The following is a 14,834-nucleotide window of genomic DNA, read 5'->3' on the forward strand; positions in this document are numbered from 1 at the left end:
ACAGTGAAGAGATCAGGAAAAGAACTGTATTTTCATTACATCTATTTACTTTGTTTTGGCATCAGTATCTCAATGTAAGGAACACACAATATAGCCACAAAGAACAAAATCCAAATCCATACTCCTGAAAAATGTGCTTTTGCTGAAGTAAAAGTTGAGGGATTTTTATTCTCGCAGGAGGATACTGCTTGACAAAAACAATACTAGAAGAATCTTAGCTTTCCCTGCAGGGTGGATACTCCGTCACTCAGTCCTGTATGTTCAGGGATGGTTGTTTGGTATCTAACATGAGTTTTGCAATACTAAACTGGTGAGTTTTTTCAGTTTTTGTAGTGTGGGAACAATATTGAAGGGTTTGGGTGGAACTATACATTTAATACCTCTGAAAAATCAGAAGCATGCATGGGCTTCTGTGTGAACTCGCATCTGTCATTGGAGTGCAATACGAAAAGGAGGGAAGCTGAACAGAAATGAAAAGAGATTATCCACCCACGTTAACTAAGGGATTGTGCTAGATTTATGTAAGCTTTGGCCCTTGTTCCCCTGTTTTTCTGGCAAGGTTCAGTAACTCTTGCCCCAGAAAGGCCATTTTGCAATTTTATGTCATGAGAATTCTCAGTTTCCAGAGACAGCATTTCTATAGATTCACCTACTGCTTGCACATTTGTTTTCAGCTAAGTGGGCTGTGAAGACCCACAGTCATTAAAGCAGTTCAGCACCTATATGATGCACCTAGTAGTCCCGTGCACTATGGCTATGCTTGTGTACTTTACTTCAGATCTTCCTAAGTGTTTCTGCACAGGTGTGATTTATAGCCCTCATAGGTAAACCCCAGTCAACTTTATACTGGACTGCTTAGAGAGCAAACTGTTGACAGGTAGATGTACACGTTCAGTGCATGCTGCGTATCTTAAGCACTTGCTTTGTTAATCAGGAGACTCCTGCCCTCTGTACTGAGCTCTGCACTGCTGCTGCCGTGCTGTTAACAATGCCAGTGCCGTGCTTTGTTACAAAGCAATGCTGTGAACTCTGCTTGCTCCTTTCTCCTTTTGGTGTTGCAGACTTTATCTTCATAAACAGTTCCTCTTCTCTCCCTGATCTTTACTGATTTTAATCTTCATAAACAGTTCCTCTTCTCTCCCTGATCTTTACTGATTTTACTGAACTGTCCTTTCTCATCTGCTTTCCCATTACATCCACCCCCCCCCCAACTGGCTATTTCCAAGCCTTAATCTTCACTACTGCTCTCCCAAGTACCCTTCTACAAAATGGCTTAACCCATATCCAATCCACACTCCCAGGGAAGAAGCCATTCTAAAAATATTACGAAACAGTTTCTGCAAACTCTGCCAATTTTACTTACAAAAGGATAATAAAGAAAATGGATTTTAGGACCCTACAGCCTTACCTGTAAATACTTTGTATGGATCTGCAAGCATGACCTATATGCACTGCAACTGTGGAAACTTTTACTCTTTCGACATAGGCTAAACTGGAGACAGTGCTACATACCTGAAAAGTGTAATTCTTGAATCCTGTTTGGCATTACATTTTGATAACATTTTGCAGTTTACCCTCAAACAGTGAAAAATGCGTAAATCAGGGATAAATAAAAAAAACCTCCCGACATATGATGACATTTGCCTCTACATTTAAATGCACTGCTACCTTTATTTCAACAGCTGAGAAATAGAGACAAATAGCACATTTAGAGGCTCATAATCGTGTAAGAGCTCACAATTACATTTTGCCTCAAGTATGTATGATAGAAATGTTTAGAACTCTGCATTTGAAGCTCTGCAGTTTGAAACTCTGCAGTTTGTTTTTTTACTCAGCCCCTGGTGAGAATTCAATAAAGCTATAGGGTATAAAATTTAAAGCTAGAGTCTATGAAGCTAGTACTTGGACAGCTTTAACTGGCTGTCTCTTTAGCATGTGTTAATCTCACATAGGGATGTCTCTGGGATGATACAGAGTATCAGAACATTCCCCTCTAAATAGATAGGAGTAAAATATTTTGACACTTTCCACTGTGATCTATTTTTAGCACTCTGCCTCTGCCTAAGAAGTCAGCACCACTGCACTTCTCTGCATACTATTACAAGATAAGCTTATATTCTGTGCATATACATACAATGCTGCTTGTTTATCTCCTTTGAAAGGGAGTGGTACAGGATTCAGGGGAATTGTGTGTGCAATGAAAATCTATCAAGCCTATTTTGAGATTGTATTCCCCTCATAAAAGATCTTAGCTAAAACAAAGGGGGAGGGGCAGATGCTTAGCAGGAATTGCCACTCACTGGAACAGCAGTTGTGCTTACAGTCTAACCCTACCTTCTGAATTCTGACTGGCAACAGAATTTGGGCAAAAAGACAGAGGAAATCCCACTTTATTTCTTCCAATAAAGTAACTTGAAAAGAAGGAATGGCCACTGAGCTGCTGTAAGACATTATTATCTATGTACAATCTTAAATCATTCCAGAGACATAGAGGGGAGATTAAAAAGTGGTGAACAGATGCCTAGTGTCCTGTAGGATCTGTGGAGCTGCATAATGCTGCTGTGATGTAGCAGCATGGTCAGGAATACATGTGGGACAGCTGGAGTGTCCTGGGATCCAGATAGAAGAAAGAAACAACATAGCAGAGAAAGCAGAAAGTCAGTGTTTTAAGACTTGCTCTTGACACTCCAAGTGCCAATGAGCTAGAAAGGACACTGCAATAATTCTGGTACAAATTAATCTCCCTCCACTGCTAGTAATGAAGGCCTGTGACCTAGTGCAAACAGAGATCTGTAAGTGAGGGCACAGAGAACAGCCTGGAGCACAATAAAGAGCACCATGGTAAGGACAGGAAAATAATGTTACCAACACTGATTGTTTTAGCGGAGTTACTGCTGGATTTAAAAAGAAAAAAGGTAGTAGAGAGGCTTCTCACTCAGGTAGTAGAGGCCGTTTCTCACTTTTCTAACCTTTGAAAGAAGTCTTAATTCCAGCACTACTGTTACAGACTGTATCACAGCAGTCAGAAATACAGTAACTATGGTGTAAAACCAACCCACAAAGCAGAACATTCCTTAGTTTCTTTTTTTTTTCCCCTCCCCACAGATGACATTTCTGTATCTAAATCAAACCAAAACTTCTGTACCATCGCTGATACACTTGACATCAAAAGACAGTTTTACTTGCAAATTGGGTCTTTATTGATTTCATGTCATTAAAACAAGATTGCTGTTACGTTCTGTCTTCAGTCCCGTGGAAATGATAAAAAAACCTGAGCAGTGGGGAAATCTGGTACCTGTGTTTAATAAGTGAGGCTTCTGTTGTAGACAAATCCAGGAAAAAAAGTAAAGGATCAAAAAGGCAAAATAGCTCAATTGGAATTATTACATTCAATAATTGCAAATATGACAACTGTCAAGAAAAGGTAAAAAGAAAGGAAACATAATTTTGTCCACAAAATCACTTTCAGTAATTTCTTTTACTATCCTCATAGTTTGCATATTATATGCATGTTAAGACTATAAATTGTAACTCTGAAATAACCTTCTTGTTCTCCATTCTATTGTTATTTATCTTTCCAAATATCACCTTTCTCCAGATAATACTACCTGCTTTTCCTTCAGCCTTCTGGTTTTCTTTTGGTTTAGATTCATCTCTAAGTATTCTTCATTTAGGTTCTAAGACAGCCAATCAATCAAACCCTCTCCATTAGGATTTCTGTAAACAGCAAGAGAGTGATGCCCTTTCCTGTCACAGTAAAATTCACAGAAGACTGAAATCAACAAAACAGCTAACTCACTGTGTGTGTCATGAATCTCATGATTCTTACCCAGTTTGATCAAGTTAACCCAGTACTTCATTAGAGTCTAATAAGGCGCTTTTCTTCCTCTGTAACTTCACCTGAGAGACAAAATACACAATTATGATGTGTGGCAAAAGCAAAATATTGCTACTACAGAAGCAGCATTCAACTCTCTGAATATGTTGTAACAATTTAAGATTACAACAGAGGCACCGTACTTGTAATAAGTTAGTAATACAGCAATTACCAACATAATTCTATTTATGAATGAGATTTGCATAATTATCCTTATTCTACAAATGGGGGAATTGCGGTACAAGGAAATAAGGTGATTTGCCTGTAGTTGTTCAGGGAACCAGAAGCAGAACCAAAAAAAGAACCCACACTTCCTGAGTCCCATCAAAAGGCATGGGAATGGTCTACTCAAGGAACAGGCCACATGGTTTACTTTCATAGTGTTGTGGACCTGAAATCCTCCCTATTATTCAGAGCATGACTAGGCAAAGATTTCTTCATTCTGATAGAAGACAAGGTCATTCCATGTCTTATCATTTCAAGAAAATGAATTTAAATAAAGTTACACATATGCCCACCATATCAGTTAGGCAAAAATAATTTTAGTTACAGTGTGTTATTAATTATAAATGAATCTCAATACACCAATAAAAATGTTTGCTATTTTAATGCTCTCAGTAAATTCAGGCAAATAGAAGAAGAACTATGTAGTGTTTTCTAGTGTAAGGTAACATTAGTAAAAAAGTAAATATAAAATATAAGCAAAATCAAAAGGCTCTAGTAACAAATTAACAGATGCTTTTACAACATAATTGGATTGGTCCAAAGTTCAATGGAGTAAAAGGAAATACTTTCATTTATGTAGGCTGTGAAAAAGACTATGAACTACTGTGCAAATGACAAAAATAAAAGCAGAAATAATGGTGAATTCAGTTAAAATAAGTAGAATTTCTGTGTTTCTTTGTCAAAATAAGAACTGCTCCTAATTTGTTTCATGGGAAAGAAAATACTCCATCCCAAGTATTATTATTTTAGTCATATGCAATTAAAGCAAATTGCTGGATTTGTAGTACTCCTGATGTGATATCTTGCATCTAATTGTTCCATGACTGGCACATCCATTAGGACTGTAGCAAGATGGGATTCTGCTTGAAGGAACCAAAACTTCCAGAATCCTACAAAAATGCCCAAACTGGCAAGATAAAGGCAATTCCAGTTCTGGGTATTTTGGCATCGCTTGTCTACACTTAAATACTAGAAAGTCTCCAGAATACAGAGTTGCTGATTTCCCAAGCAGCAGTAGGCCAAAGGACAAATTCCAGGTTGCTTTAGCATGTTTTAAATTTTAAGCCTGTATACTTCACTTAGCAAACATCTACCTGTGTTATTACGCTCTGCTCTCAATATATTATGACTATGAGGACAAGTACAACACTCTGGTACAAAGATAAAGGAGCACATACACTTGCTTCACACAAGCCTGCATACCTGTATCACTCTTCACCCTCAAGTTCCCAGGGGAAATCTCAAGAACAGCTGCCTACGCATGACTGGATTTTTGGCTACATTTGATCCAGCATGTAGAAGGAAGTCTGAATATCCTACTGGTGTTCATTAGCTCACCCCTGTGATAATTCGATGCTTTAATGGATGGTAAGGCAATTTCTGCATCCCCTACCAACAGAAATCAGTCCCATAGTTCAGCAGGAACACTTGTGTTTCCTAGATATTCATCCACTGTCACAGGCAGAAACTCTCATGGTACATCCTAAGAGAAAAAGGAAACAAGACACAATCACAAAAATTATCATTCTGTGAATTAGCAGCTAAAACTGTCGTCTTTTAAACTTTAGAGATTCTGCAAAGGCACAAAGCTCTAGGGTAGCACCCATGTTGATGGGAAAACATTATAGTAAATAAAATCTGTTTAGACCTTCTGGGAAGGGGGAAACCCAAACAAACAAAAAACACCAAAAAACCAAACCCAGCAAACCACCTAAGGTGAGTGATTTATGTGGGTTGAAATGCTACAGGAATCAACAAAGATCCAGAAACTTCTCCTAATTACCTTTGGCTTCTGTTTTCTTCAGAAGAGAGATGGGAATTAAAAAAGTAATTTCGCTGAGTCTGTGAAAGATTTATGGAGTATTAGACTACAGGCCAAGACCAACGGGCTCTTCAAACACAGCCTAAGTTTTTAGTGTTAGAATTTGCTGCTTGAAAAATACATTTCACCAGGAGTGTGACATACCTATTTTAAAAGTTGCATTTATTCTAATATAAACATATTGAAAAATCCTGCCTTGAAATCCATCAACCAGGAGATTAACCATCAGATACCATAAGATTAGGGACATTATTTGTAGTAAGCCTACATACAAATACATAAGATAAAAATGCTGGTTCAGAGGTCTAGAATTTTCCCAAATCCCAGGCCTGACTCAACCCCATTTGTGCAAGTCCTGTGTTAGTAATACTATGACTAAGACATACTCATATAAGAAGCAGGAAATTAGAGAACACCAGACATCACAAATCTTTCATATGCATTAAAAATAAATCTCACTTCTCAAATTAGATTATTAGTGCAACAGTACTTACCAACATTGGTAGTAAAAACTCTGAAGTTGAAGGGATTGATTTTTCACCCATTTCCTTCAAACCTGTTACTTTTGATGCCTGCACAGAAAAGAAACCCGATTTTATTAGTGCCATTCAACTTTTCCAGTATTTTTAACATTGGAATTGCATCCTTCTACTTTATTCATACTACTGGTGTTTATTTTTGCAGCATCAAATCATACGCAAAAATGCAGTACAGTGTAGCAGCTGTCTTGAAAAGCTTTTATTTATGCCAGTAAAGGTTTCCTGTGTGAAGGTTTCTACATAAATCTCTACACACAGTAGTTTATCCTTAAATCAACACATTGTTATGAAACTTGTTAGACAGCATTAGTACAGTACTGAAGAAAAGTCTTTTGTCCCAAAGCCTTGTGTTCATTCTGGTAGGCAAAGTCATTGGCAACCTCTCTGTCTCCAGCCCAAATGTTGTATTGTATATCTCAAAATAGCTCTTTATCCCTTCTTGAATAAAAATAGACCTCCTGTGTTTTTCAGAATTAAAGAGGAAATTAAATTTAAGGGCCAGACTACAGCTTATTCTCCATGAGCAGCCTCTGTGAAGGCCAAAAACCAAGGTCTACTTATCAATACATTACGGGCTATGTACTTCTCTCGGAAAAGTGGGAAAGGGCCATGATCTCACTTTCTCTATAAAGTAGCTACCTGTTGCATTTACTGTTTGTTGTTCCAGTCCAGTGTGAACAGCCCTAGGATTTTTTTCTATGATTCTTCTTGTGGACCAGGAAGACAGACCAACACCAGAAGGCAGATTTCAACATATGGGAACAGGTGTGTGCACCTGTCTGTGCATGTATACATCCACCCAGGCACAGACACATACATGCACATATACGAGGCAGGGAGAGAGGAGCTGGAAAAGGTAGGATACCATGAGGCTACTTAAGTTGAACACTTTCCACTAGTGAGATTAAATGAACATGGACTTCTTGTGCTTCCAAACTGAACTCTCTTTATAAAATTAAAAAGAAAACTAACCAACCACAGGAACCCTCACTTTTAAAATCAGCCAATACCTTCACCACTTAGAATAAGTCAGCTCAGTCAGCTTTCCCAAACACCCAGAAAAATATCCTTACCAACAAAATTTATTATCCAAAACAACATACACAAATTGAAAGACCAACTTAAGAAAGGCTTAGATTAAGAAGTGAACTTTAATGCCAATGTAATCTATGTATTAACTGAATATAATACAAAACAGAGATGAAAGCAGAGATAAATGAAAACTTTGCTCAGTGGTAGTTTGTAAATCACATTTAAAGTATCAGCAGATGTGTAAACAGGTCCTGCTGGAGACAAACTCAATGTGGCCCAACTCCACGCATTCAGCAGCACACCTAAGGTAACCCCCGTACCTGTGCTGAGCAGCAGAACCCCAATGTAAGTATTTTCTTCCAGCTGCAACACCTTTTTAAACATCCAAGTATTTTCTTTCAGTCAGCCACTGGGGGAAACTGCTGCCTTTCTCCTGGGGAACAGATACTAAGCCTGTGACCAGGACTTGTTGCAGCAAGCAGACTCATACAAGGCTGGTTTGGGCTGGAAGGACCCTAAACCTCATCCAGTTCCAACCCCCAGCCATGGGCAGGGACACCTTCTACTTGACCAGGTTGCTCCAAGCCCCGCCCAACCTGGCCTTGAACACTGCCAGGGATGGGGCAGCCGCAGCTTCTCTGGGCACCCTGTGCCAGCGCCTCACTGCCCTCACTCGTGCCTAATATTTAATGTAAATCTCCCCTCTAGCAGCTTAAAGCCATTCCCCCTTGTCCTGTCACTACATGCCCTTGTAAAAAGTCCCTCTTCTGATTTCTTTTATGCCCATTTCGGTACAAGAAGGCTGCCATCAGGTCTGTATTTTAACCAAGCACACCCTCTCCGGCACTAAGCTCCGTTCAGAGGTCCCTCACACATTCCGCAGCGCAGCTGACTCCGGTGAAGCCACTCGGTTTTCACCCTCAGACGTTAGTTAAGGCCGTGCCAGGCTCGGGCGGCCGAACACCCTCCCTCAGCGCTGCTCCCTGCCCTAGAAGCGACCCCGACGCTCGCCCGAGCTGTCCCAGCAGCTCCCGCACACACTACCAGTTACACTGCTCACCCACAGGGAGCACTATGGCCACCAGTAACCGGGGACCGCGGACTAGGGCCCGCCCCACTCCCGGTGCGGTGACGAACGGCGTCCGGGCTCCTTCCGCCGCGCACGCAGCCGAGGGGGGAGGGCTGAGAGGCGCCATGGTGGGCCCGGGGCCGGGCGGTGGGGCTCCGCTGGAGAACGCCAACCCGCTCATCTACCGCCGCTCGGGGGAGCGGCCGGTGACGGCGCGGGAGGAGGACGATGAGCTGCCCGACATCATTGACGACCGCGAGATCTTCGATATCCTGCCTTGATGGCTGGGCCGGGCCGCGCTGGGCTGAGGGCGGGAAGGCCGGGACCGCGGAGCCAGGTCGGCGCCGCTCCGCTCCGCTTTCCTTAACCCGACACATCTCATTCGCTCCATTAACGACCCCGAGCACCCCCTCACGCTGGAGGAGCTGAACGTCGTCGAGCAAGTGCGAGTGAAGGTGAGGTCCCCGCTCGCCGCAGAGCCGTGCGGCCTCTGCCGGCGCGCTCCATCATTGACATGAACGCAGGCCTGCTGCAGCCGTGTGTGCAGGTTTACTTGCCCTGTCAGTCAACAGACCCACGGGCAACCAAGCATGGCTTCGAGCTGCATTGCATGTAAAATAAAGCATGGCATTCGCGGTGAAGGCAGCGAGTGTGGTACTGTCGTGGTTTGTGTACTGGAGGTGTTTGTTTTAACAGGTGAACGACGCAGAAAGCACGGTGTCAGTGGAGTTCACCCCCACCATTCCTCACTGCAGCATGGCCACCTTAATCGGGCTCTCCATAAAAGTAAAATTGATTAGGTCTCTGCCTGAGAGATTTAAGGTGAGTAATCAAATCACTGTGGAAAGCAGAAGAGGGGAATTGTGTTTAAGAAGGAAAAAATAAAAGGCAAAAAAATAAGCTAACTAACTTACAGTGAAAAATAGCAAGAGCTATTTTAATATTATGGGGGAGGGAACACACCAGAAACCAGAGAGGGCAGTGGGCTAAGATACTGATGCAGGATTACAGTTGTGTGGCAGGCATGTCAAAGGTGAGCAGGACGCAGGGTACCCGCAGTGCTCTGCGGCACAGGAGGAAAGGTTGCCACGCCCCCTTGTCTGAAGCAGGTTTAAGCAGGTGGGAATGCAGAATATTCTGTTATTTCAGACTTTATTCTGCTATATATCATATAGAAATATCATACATTGGCAAGAATATCCATTTTTCCTTTCTTCTACATAACTGTCTAATTTTTATTATTAAATAGTTTGAACTTGACCTTCCAGTATTTTGTTGACTTTTTCTTTCGTGGTGCTTTTTAAGCTGGATGTTCATATTACACCAGGAACACACGTCTCTGAGCATGCAGGTAAGGTTTTTAGGCCTCTGTTGTATGGTCTTTCTTGTTCTGTATCGTATTAGAATCACAGAATCAACTAGGTTGGAAAATACCTTTAAGATCAAGTCCAACCATTACCCCAGGACTGTGAAGACCTCCACTAAACCACCACTGAGGGCCTCATCTACATGGTTTTTGAACACTTCCAGGGATGGTGATTCCACCCCATTCCTGGGAAGCCTGTTCTAATACCTGATCACCCTCTCTGTGAAGGAGTTTTTGCTAATATCCAGTCTAAACCTCCCCTGGCGCAGCTTGAGGCCATTATCTCTTGTCCTATTGCTTGTTACTTGGGAGAAGAGACCAATCCCCACCTCACTACAACCTCCTTTCAGGTAGTTGTAGAGGGTGATAATGGCCCCGCTGAGCCTTCCCTTCTCCAGACTAAACAAGAGCCCAGAACTGAGCAGAGGATTTGAGGTGCAGCCTCAGCAGTGCCCAGTACACGGTGATGATCCCTACCCTGACCCTGCTGGCTACACTACTGCTGATGCAGGCCAGGATGCTGTTGGCCTTCTTGGCTGCTTGTACATAAGCTGGCTCATGTTCAGCCCCTGTCAGTCAGCACCCTGAGGTCCTTTTCTGCTGAGCAGCTTTCCAGCCACTCTTCTGTGTATTCTAAACATCTCCTCGGGCAGCCTGTGTTCTCAGCTGTTGTTGATTTGCCTTGGTTGTGGAGGACTTAAAAAATGGGGAGAGACTGGGGGTAGATTTTTTCTTGTGTTTCACCTACACATGCATATCTCTCTGCTACTGGATCATGAACAGCTTCCTGGTTTAATTTTTGATAACACGGTAGCTTTGACTTAGACTGCAACTCTGGAGTGTACTTAGCATCTGCTAAATGCAGTTAGCACCCCCATGCTTAGCAGTGTTCAAGGCCAGGTTGGACAGGACCTGGAGCAACCTGATCTAGTGGAAGGTGTCTTTGCCTGTGGCAGGAGGTTGGAGCTTTAAGATCCCTTCCAACCCAGACCATTCTGTGGTTCTATGTTCTGCAGTTTCTGGTGTACTTGAGTACCATAGCAGCAGTATGATTATGTATCTCAATGTAAAATGCTTTTAAAAAGACATTGTATACCAATGTTTTGACTGGGTTAATGTGTTTTGTTGGTTTTTTTTTTTGTTGTTGTTGTTGTTGTTGTTTTTTTGTTGTTGTTGTTGTTTTTTTTGTTTTTTTCCTTGTACAGTTAATAAACAGCTTGCTGATAAAGAACGTGTAGCAGCTGCTTTGGAAAACTCTCACTTACTGGAAGTGGTGAATCAGTGTTTGTCTGCTCGATCATAATCGCCCGATGGGAAAATTATTGGTATTTTACTATATTAAACAGATCTTGTATGTAAGTGCTGACGCTGGTGTTATAATATACATATATCTGTGTTCAAAATAAAATCATAATGATTTTCTTAAACGTTTTCTTACTCCTACAAAAAATGGTTTGTGGGAAATTGTCTTACAGGCAGCTACAAAAATACAATGAAAATTGATTTTTACAATTTATTAGTCATAGCATAGGTAGTCTTTTTCTTTAAAAAGATTGGCTTCAACTTGGTTTATCCAGTTTCTCACTATCCAAAATTAGCTATAAACTGCGATTTAGAAGTGGATTTTGCACAACGGACTTCACAAGTTCGTATGGTTTAAGCCCAGGTGGCACCTCATAACCAGGCAGCTGCTTGCTTGCTACTTCCCTTCTTCACCTCTGGCTCCTGGAGGGATGGGGAGGAGAATCAAAAGAATGTAACTCCCACAGGTTGAGATGAGAACAGTCCTGTAACTAAGGTATAACACAACCCACTACTGCTACCACCAAAATTAATAGTGGTAAGGGGAATAACGGGAGAGAATATAACCGCTCACCACCTGCAGACCGACGCTCAGCCCCATCAGAGCAGTGATCCTGTCCTTCCGGGTAAGTCCCCCCAGTTTATATACTGGGCATGACATGCTGTAGTATGGAATACCCCTTTGGCTAGTTTGGGTCAGGTGTCCTGTCTCTGCTTCCTCCTGGCTTCCTGTGCCCCTCCTCACTGGCAGAGCCAGTCCTCTTCAGTCCTTGATCAGAGTAAACGTCACTTAACAGCAACTAAAAACATTCGTGTTATCAGCACTGTTCTCAAACTCAAGTCGAAAACACAGCCCTGCACCAGCTACTAAGAAGGAGAAAAATAACTATTACAGCTTAAACCTGGACACAAGTACACAAAGCTAACTGGCAGTTAAAATCTTTACATTCATATGACTCTTTTGGACTGCTAATATAATTTTAGCATCAGATGTCAAAAACAGTGTACATTCATGTGTGCAAAGTAGCATCACATTTTAGCGATAAGTGTAAACACTTTTGAATAATCTGGGTAGCTTTTATTACATTACCTTGGATTAGACAAATACGGAGAATTCCCAAGACCTATGGAAAGTATGACTTGTTTTTAATTACTCATTGATTGTGGTAGAAATACAGAATCTTTGAGGTGGGTTATTTTGTTGGGGTTTTTTTCTTCATGTGCCTGCCACAATATAGGAGAGAATAATTCATAGTTTTCTGTAAGAACAGTACAGCTATTTTCTGTACCGTTTCCTCACAAGATTTGATAGCTCAGTGACAAGTTTTGCTTAAGGCTATTGAGATTTAATAATAGTACATGACCTAAGCTTCTGGTCTGAGAAACGTGTCATTTACTCAACTATTGTATTTGGCAGAAATTGATAATAGAGAAAAATAATTTAAGAATTCCAGAATTAATCTGAATTTTTGTAAAACATGTTTCTAATGGACCATATGGAAAACATGTTTCTAATGGACCATATGGAAAATTAACAACTTAATGAAGACATCCTATTGGGTATGTTGGTGCCTGCTCACATGCGATGTTACCTTCATCATTGTCAGTTACCTGTATAGTAATACACTTTTAGAAAAGTAGATTGTGCTCACCTGTTTGATGGTAATGCTTTATATTTTAGTGGTATTTTCTCTTTTAAGGTCTCAGATGCTGTTGAAGCTTGTGAACAATGTAAACCAAAGCCTAGTGGTTCAGTTTAGTCTGTGTTGAGCAGCTGAGGAAACCGAGGCAGTGGTGATCCAAGTGTGACATCTAAAGTCACACAGCAGACTAGGACAGAAACAAATGCAAGCTTCCTGTTTCAGAAACAAGGCACCCAGTTTGCATAGGTCTTCTACAGAAAGCTAATTCTGCAGCAGTCTTAATCTCTTAATCTGCTTATTCATCTTAGTTTCCTTTGAATGATCAACACTTGTTTGGATGTATGAATGAAACTGTAAATAAAGACAATATTTATTTACTAGTAATATTGAGAAGGGAGCAGAATGGTCCAGCTGTTAATACCGTCTTTCCTCTCTGCTTATCTTCCTGCATCACTGAACTGATTAGTTCTGACATTGCCAGTGTTTGCACCACGAATGAAACTTCAGCCATGGCAGTGCATGTAGGCAGCTTGTAGGCAGCATGCTTGGTTGGTTTGATTTTGTTTTCCATTTTGTTTTGTTTGGTTGAGTTTTTTTAATAGGAAATTGATTTTGCCCTCCTGGATTTTGGGGAAGAAAGGAATGCAAATATGTGCCAGGGGGAAAATAGAAGGATGACTAAGTTGCCAACAGATTGCTTCACCCTGTGCTCCAAGTAGAGAAAGAATAGTGAACTATGCTTTGTTGAATCTCTCTGCTTAGCTTTCACCACTACACAATAGTAGTGTCAATTTATTGGGAGTTTGGCACTTGCCCCATGAAGCACATTGTACACAGTAATCCTGAGGTGCAATTTGTACCATTTACTTGCTCAGAAGCAACAGTATGTGGTTAGATTATTTAAATATATAGCATATAGTTGGGGGATGACTTTTCAGAAAATGGGACTCTATTATGGGATATCAAAGAAAAGGTCTGACTTCTGGTACTCGGGGTTGGAGAATTCTATTGCTTTAAGATCTGGCATGCTTCTTTAAATGTTGTGGATGTTATGAGATGGCAGAAACGGTTAAGAACAAACCACAGTTACTTTGCTCAAGATTCTAGGTCCTCCTGTAGAGGCTCCCTCAGTTTGGATACTTTCCGAATGATAATGTTCAAACAAAAGTCTTCCATTCCTTGCTTTTAATGATTGTTAGCTGGCTCCTGCTGTATGGAGATAAAGTGAGAGAAGAAAACATTAACTTATTACAAATACTTCTTTTCAGACTTCTATTTTTCCAAAAGCTACCCCTAAATTTAGCCTCTGGAATGCTTTGTAACAGGACACATTCCATCAGAAACTGTGACCCTTTAGAGCAGCTGCGTTGAATATAGCCTCATTCAAATCCAGGAAGAATGCCAGAGGCAGACATCTGTTCCACATTCCTAGGCTCTGGGCAAAGCCTTCCAGGGGTGACTGAATGGCATTCAGTCCTCTCAGTCTGCAAACACTGCAGCAGGAGCTCCCTAGGGCAACTGACTGCCTTGTGCATTCAGGTAACCTGCCGTGTTTGAGCTGCAGACCACCACGGTTTCACCACCCTGCCACAGAGTCCTGCTCCCTGGGAGGAGGCAGGCTCCTTCCCAGCAGCTCCTGTACTGCCACTGCTGCCTTGTAGAGCAATTTGAAACACGTGAAGACTTCATTCCCCAATTTCATAGTGGCAGGGAAGCAGCTTAGCAGCTTTGTACCCAAAGATGCAACTGAACTGCCTGGAAGAACTTCACACTTTGATTGCAGTATTTCTTGTGCTCCTTGGGTGGAGGAGCAGTGTGCCACATGCTGAGAACTGTTGGTTAATGAAAGTTATTTCAGTCTTCCGATCATGCTTAAGATGTATGTGTTTGCTATCAGTACAGTGCTTTCATAAAGGTCTTCCTCTGGAGCTTTGATTTATAATCTACATATTTTACCTG

The 14,834-nt window shown here is 41.5% G+C and overlaps 1 protein-coding gene across 1 annotated transcript; it reads left to right on the top strand.

Annotated features, from left to right (window-relative positions):
* Window positions 1–8,612: 8,612 nt before the first annotated feature.
* On the top strand, window positions 8,613–11,351 carry CIAO2B (cytosolic iron-sulfur assembly component 2B). Its single transcript, XM_061345943.1, has 5 exons — window positions 8,613–8,831; window positions 8,940–9,019; window positions 9,261–9,386; window positions 9,870–9,915; window positions 11,136–11,351. Exons 1-5 carry the CDS (start codon window positions 8,690–8,692, stop codon window positions 11,231–11,233), a joined length of 492 nt encoding a protein of 163 aa, XP_061201927.1. The 5' UTR covers window positions 8,613–8,689; the 3' UTR covers window positions 11,234–11,351.
* The last annotated feature ends 3,483 nt before the right edge of the window (window positions 11,352–14,834 follow it).

Source organism: Neopsephotus bourkii, unplaced genomic scaffold, assembly GCF_033783945.1.
Source record: "Neopsephotus bourkii isolate Nb327-2 ecotype Australia unplaced genomic scaffold, CSIRO-AGI_Nbou_v1 NB_245, whole genome shotgun sequence".
In the NCBI taxonomy this organism is placed as follows: Eukaryota; Metazoa; Chordata; class Aves; order Psittaciformes; family Psittacidae; genus Neopsephotus; species Neopsephotus bourkii.

Excerpts from the sequence above, each read along its gene's own strand:
- CIAO2B (XM_061345943.1), top strand. The coding sequence starts at position 8,690 with ATGGTGGGCCCGGGGCCGGGCGGTGGGGCTCCGCTGGAGAACGCCAAC. Across the intron at positions 9,020-9,260 it reads TCGAGCAAGTGCGAGTGAAG|GTGAACGACGCAGAAAGCAC; the intron begins GTGAGGTCCCCG and ends TTGTTTTAACAG. Across the intron at positions 9,387-9,869 it reads CTCTGCCTGAGAGATTTAAG|CTGGATGTTCATATTACACC; the intron begins GTGAGTAATCAA and ends GTGCTTTTTAAG.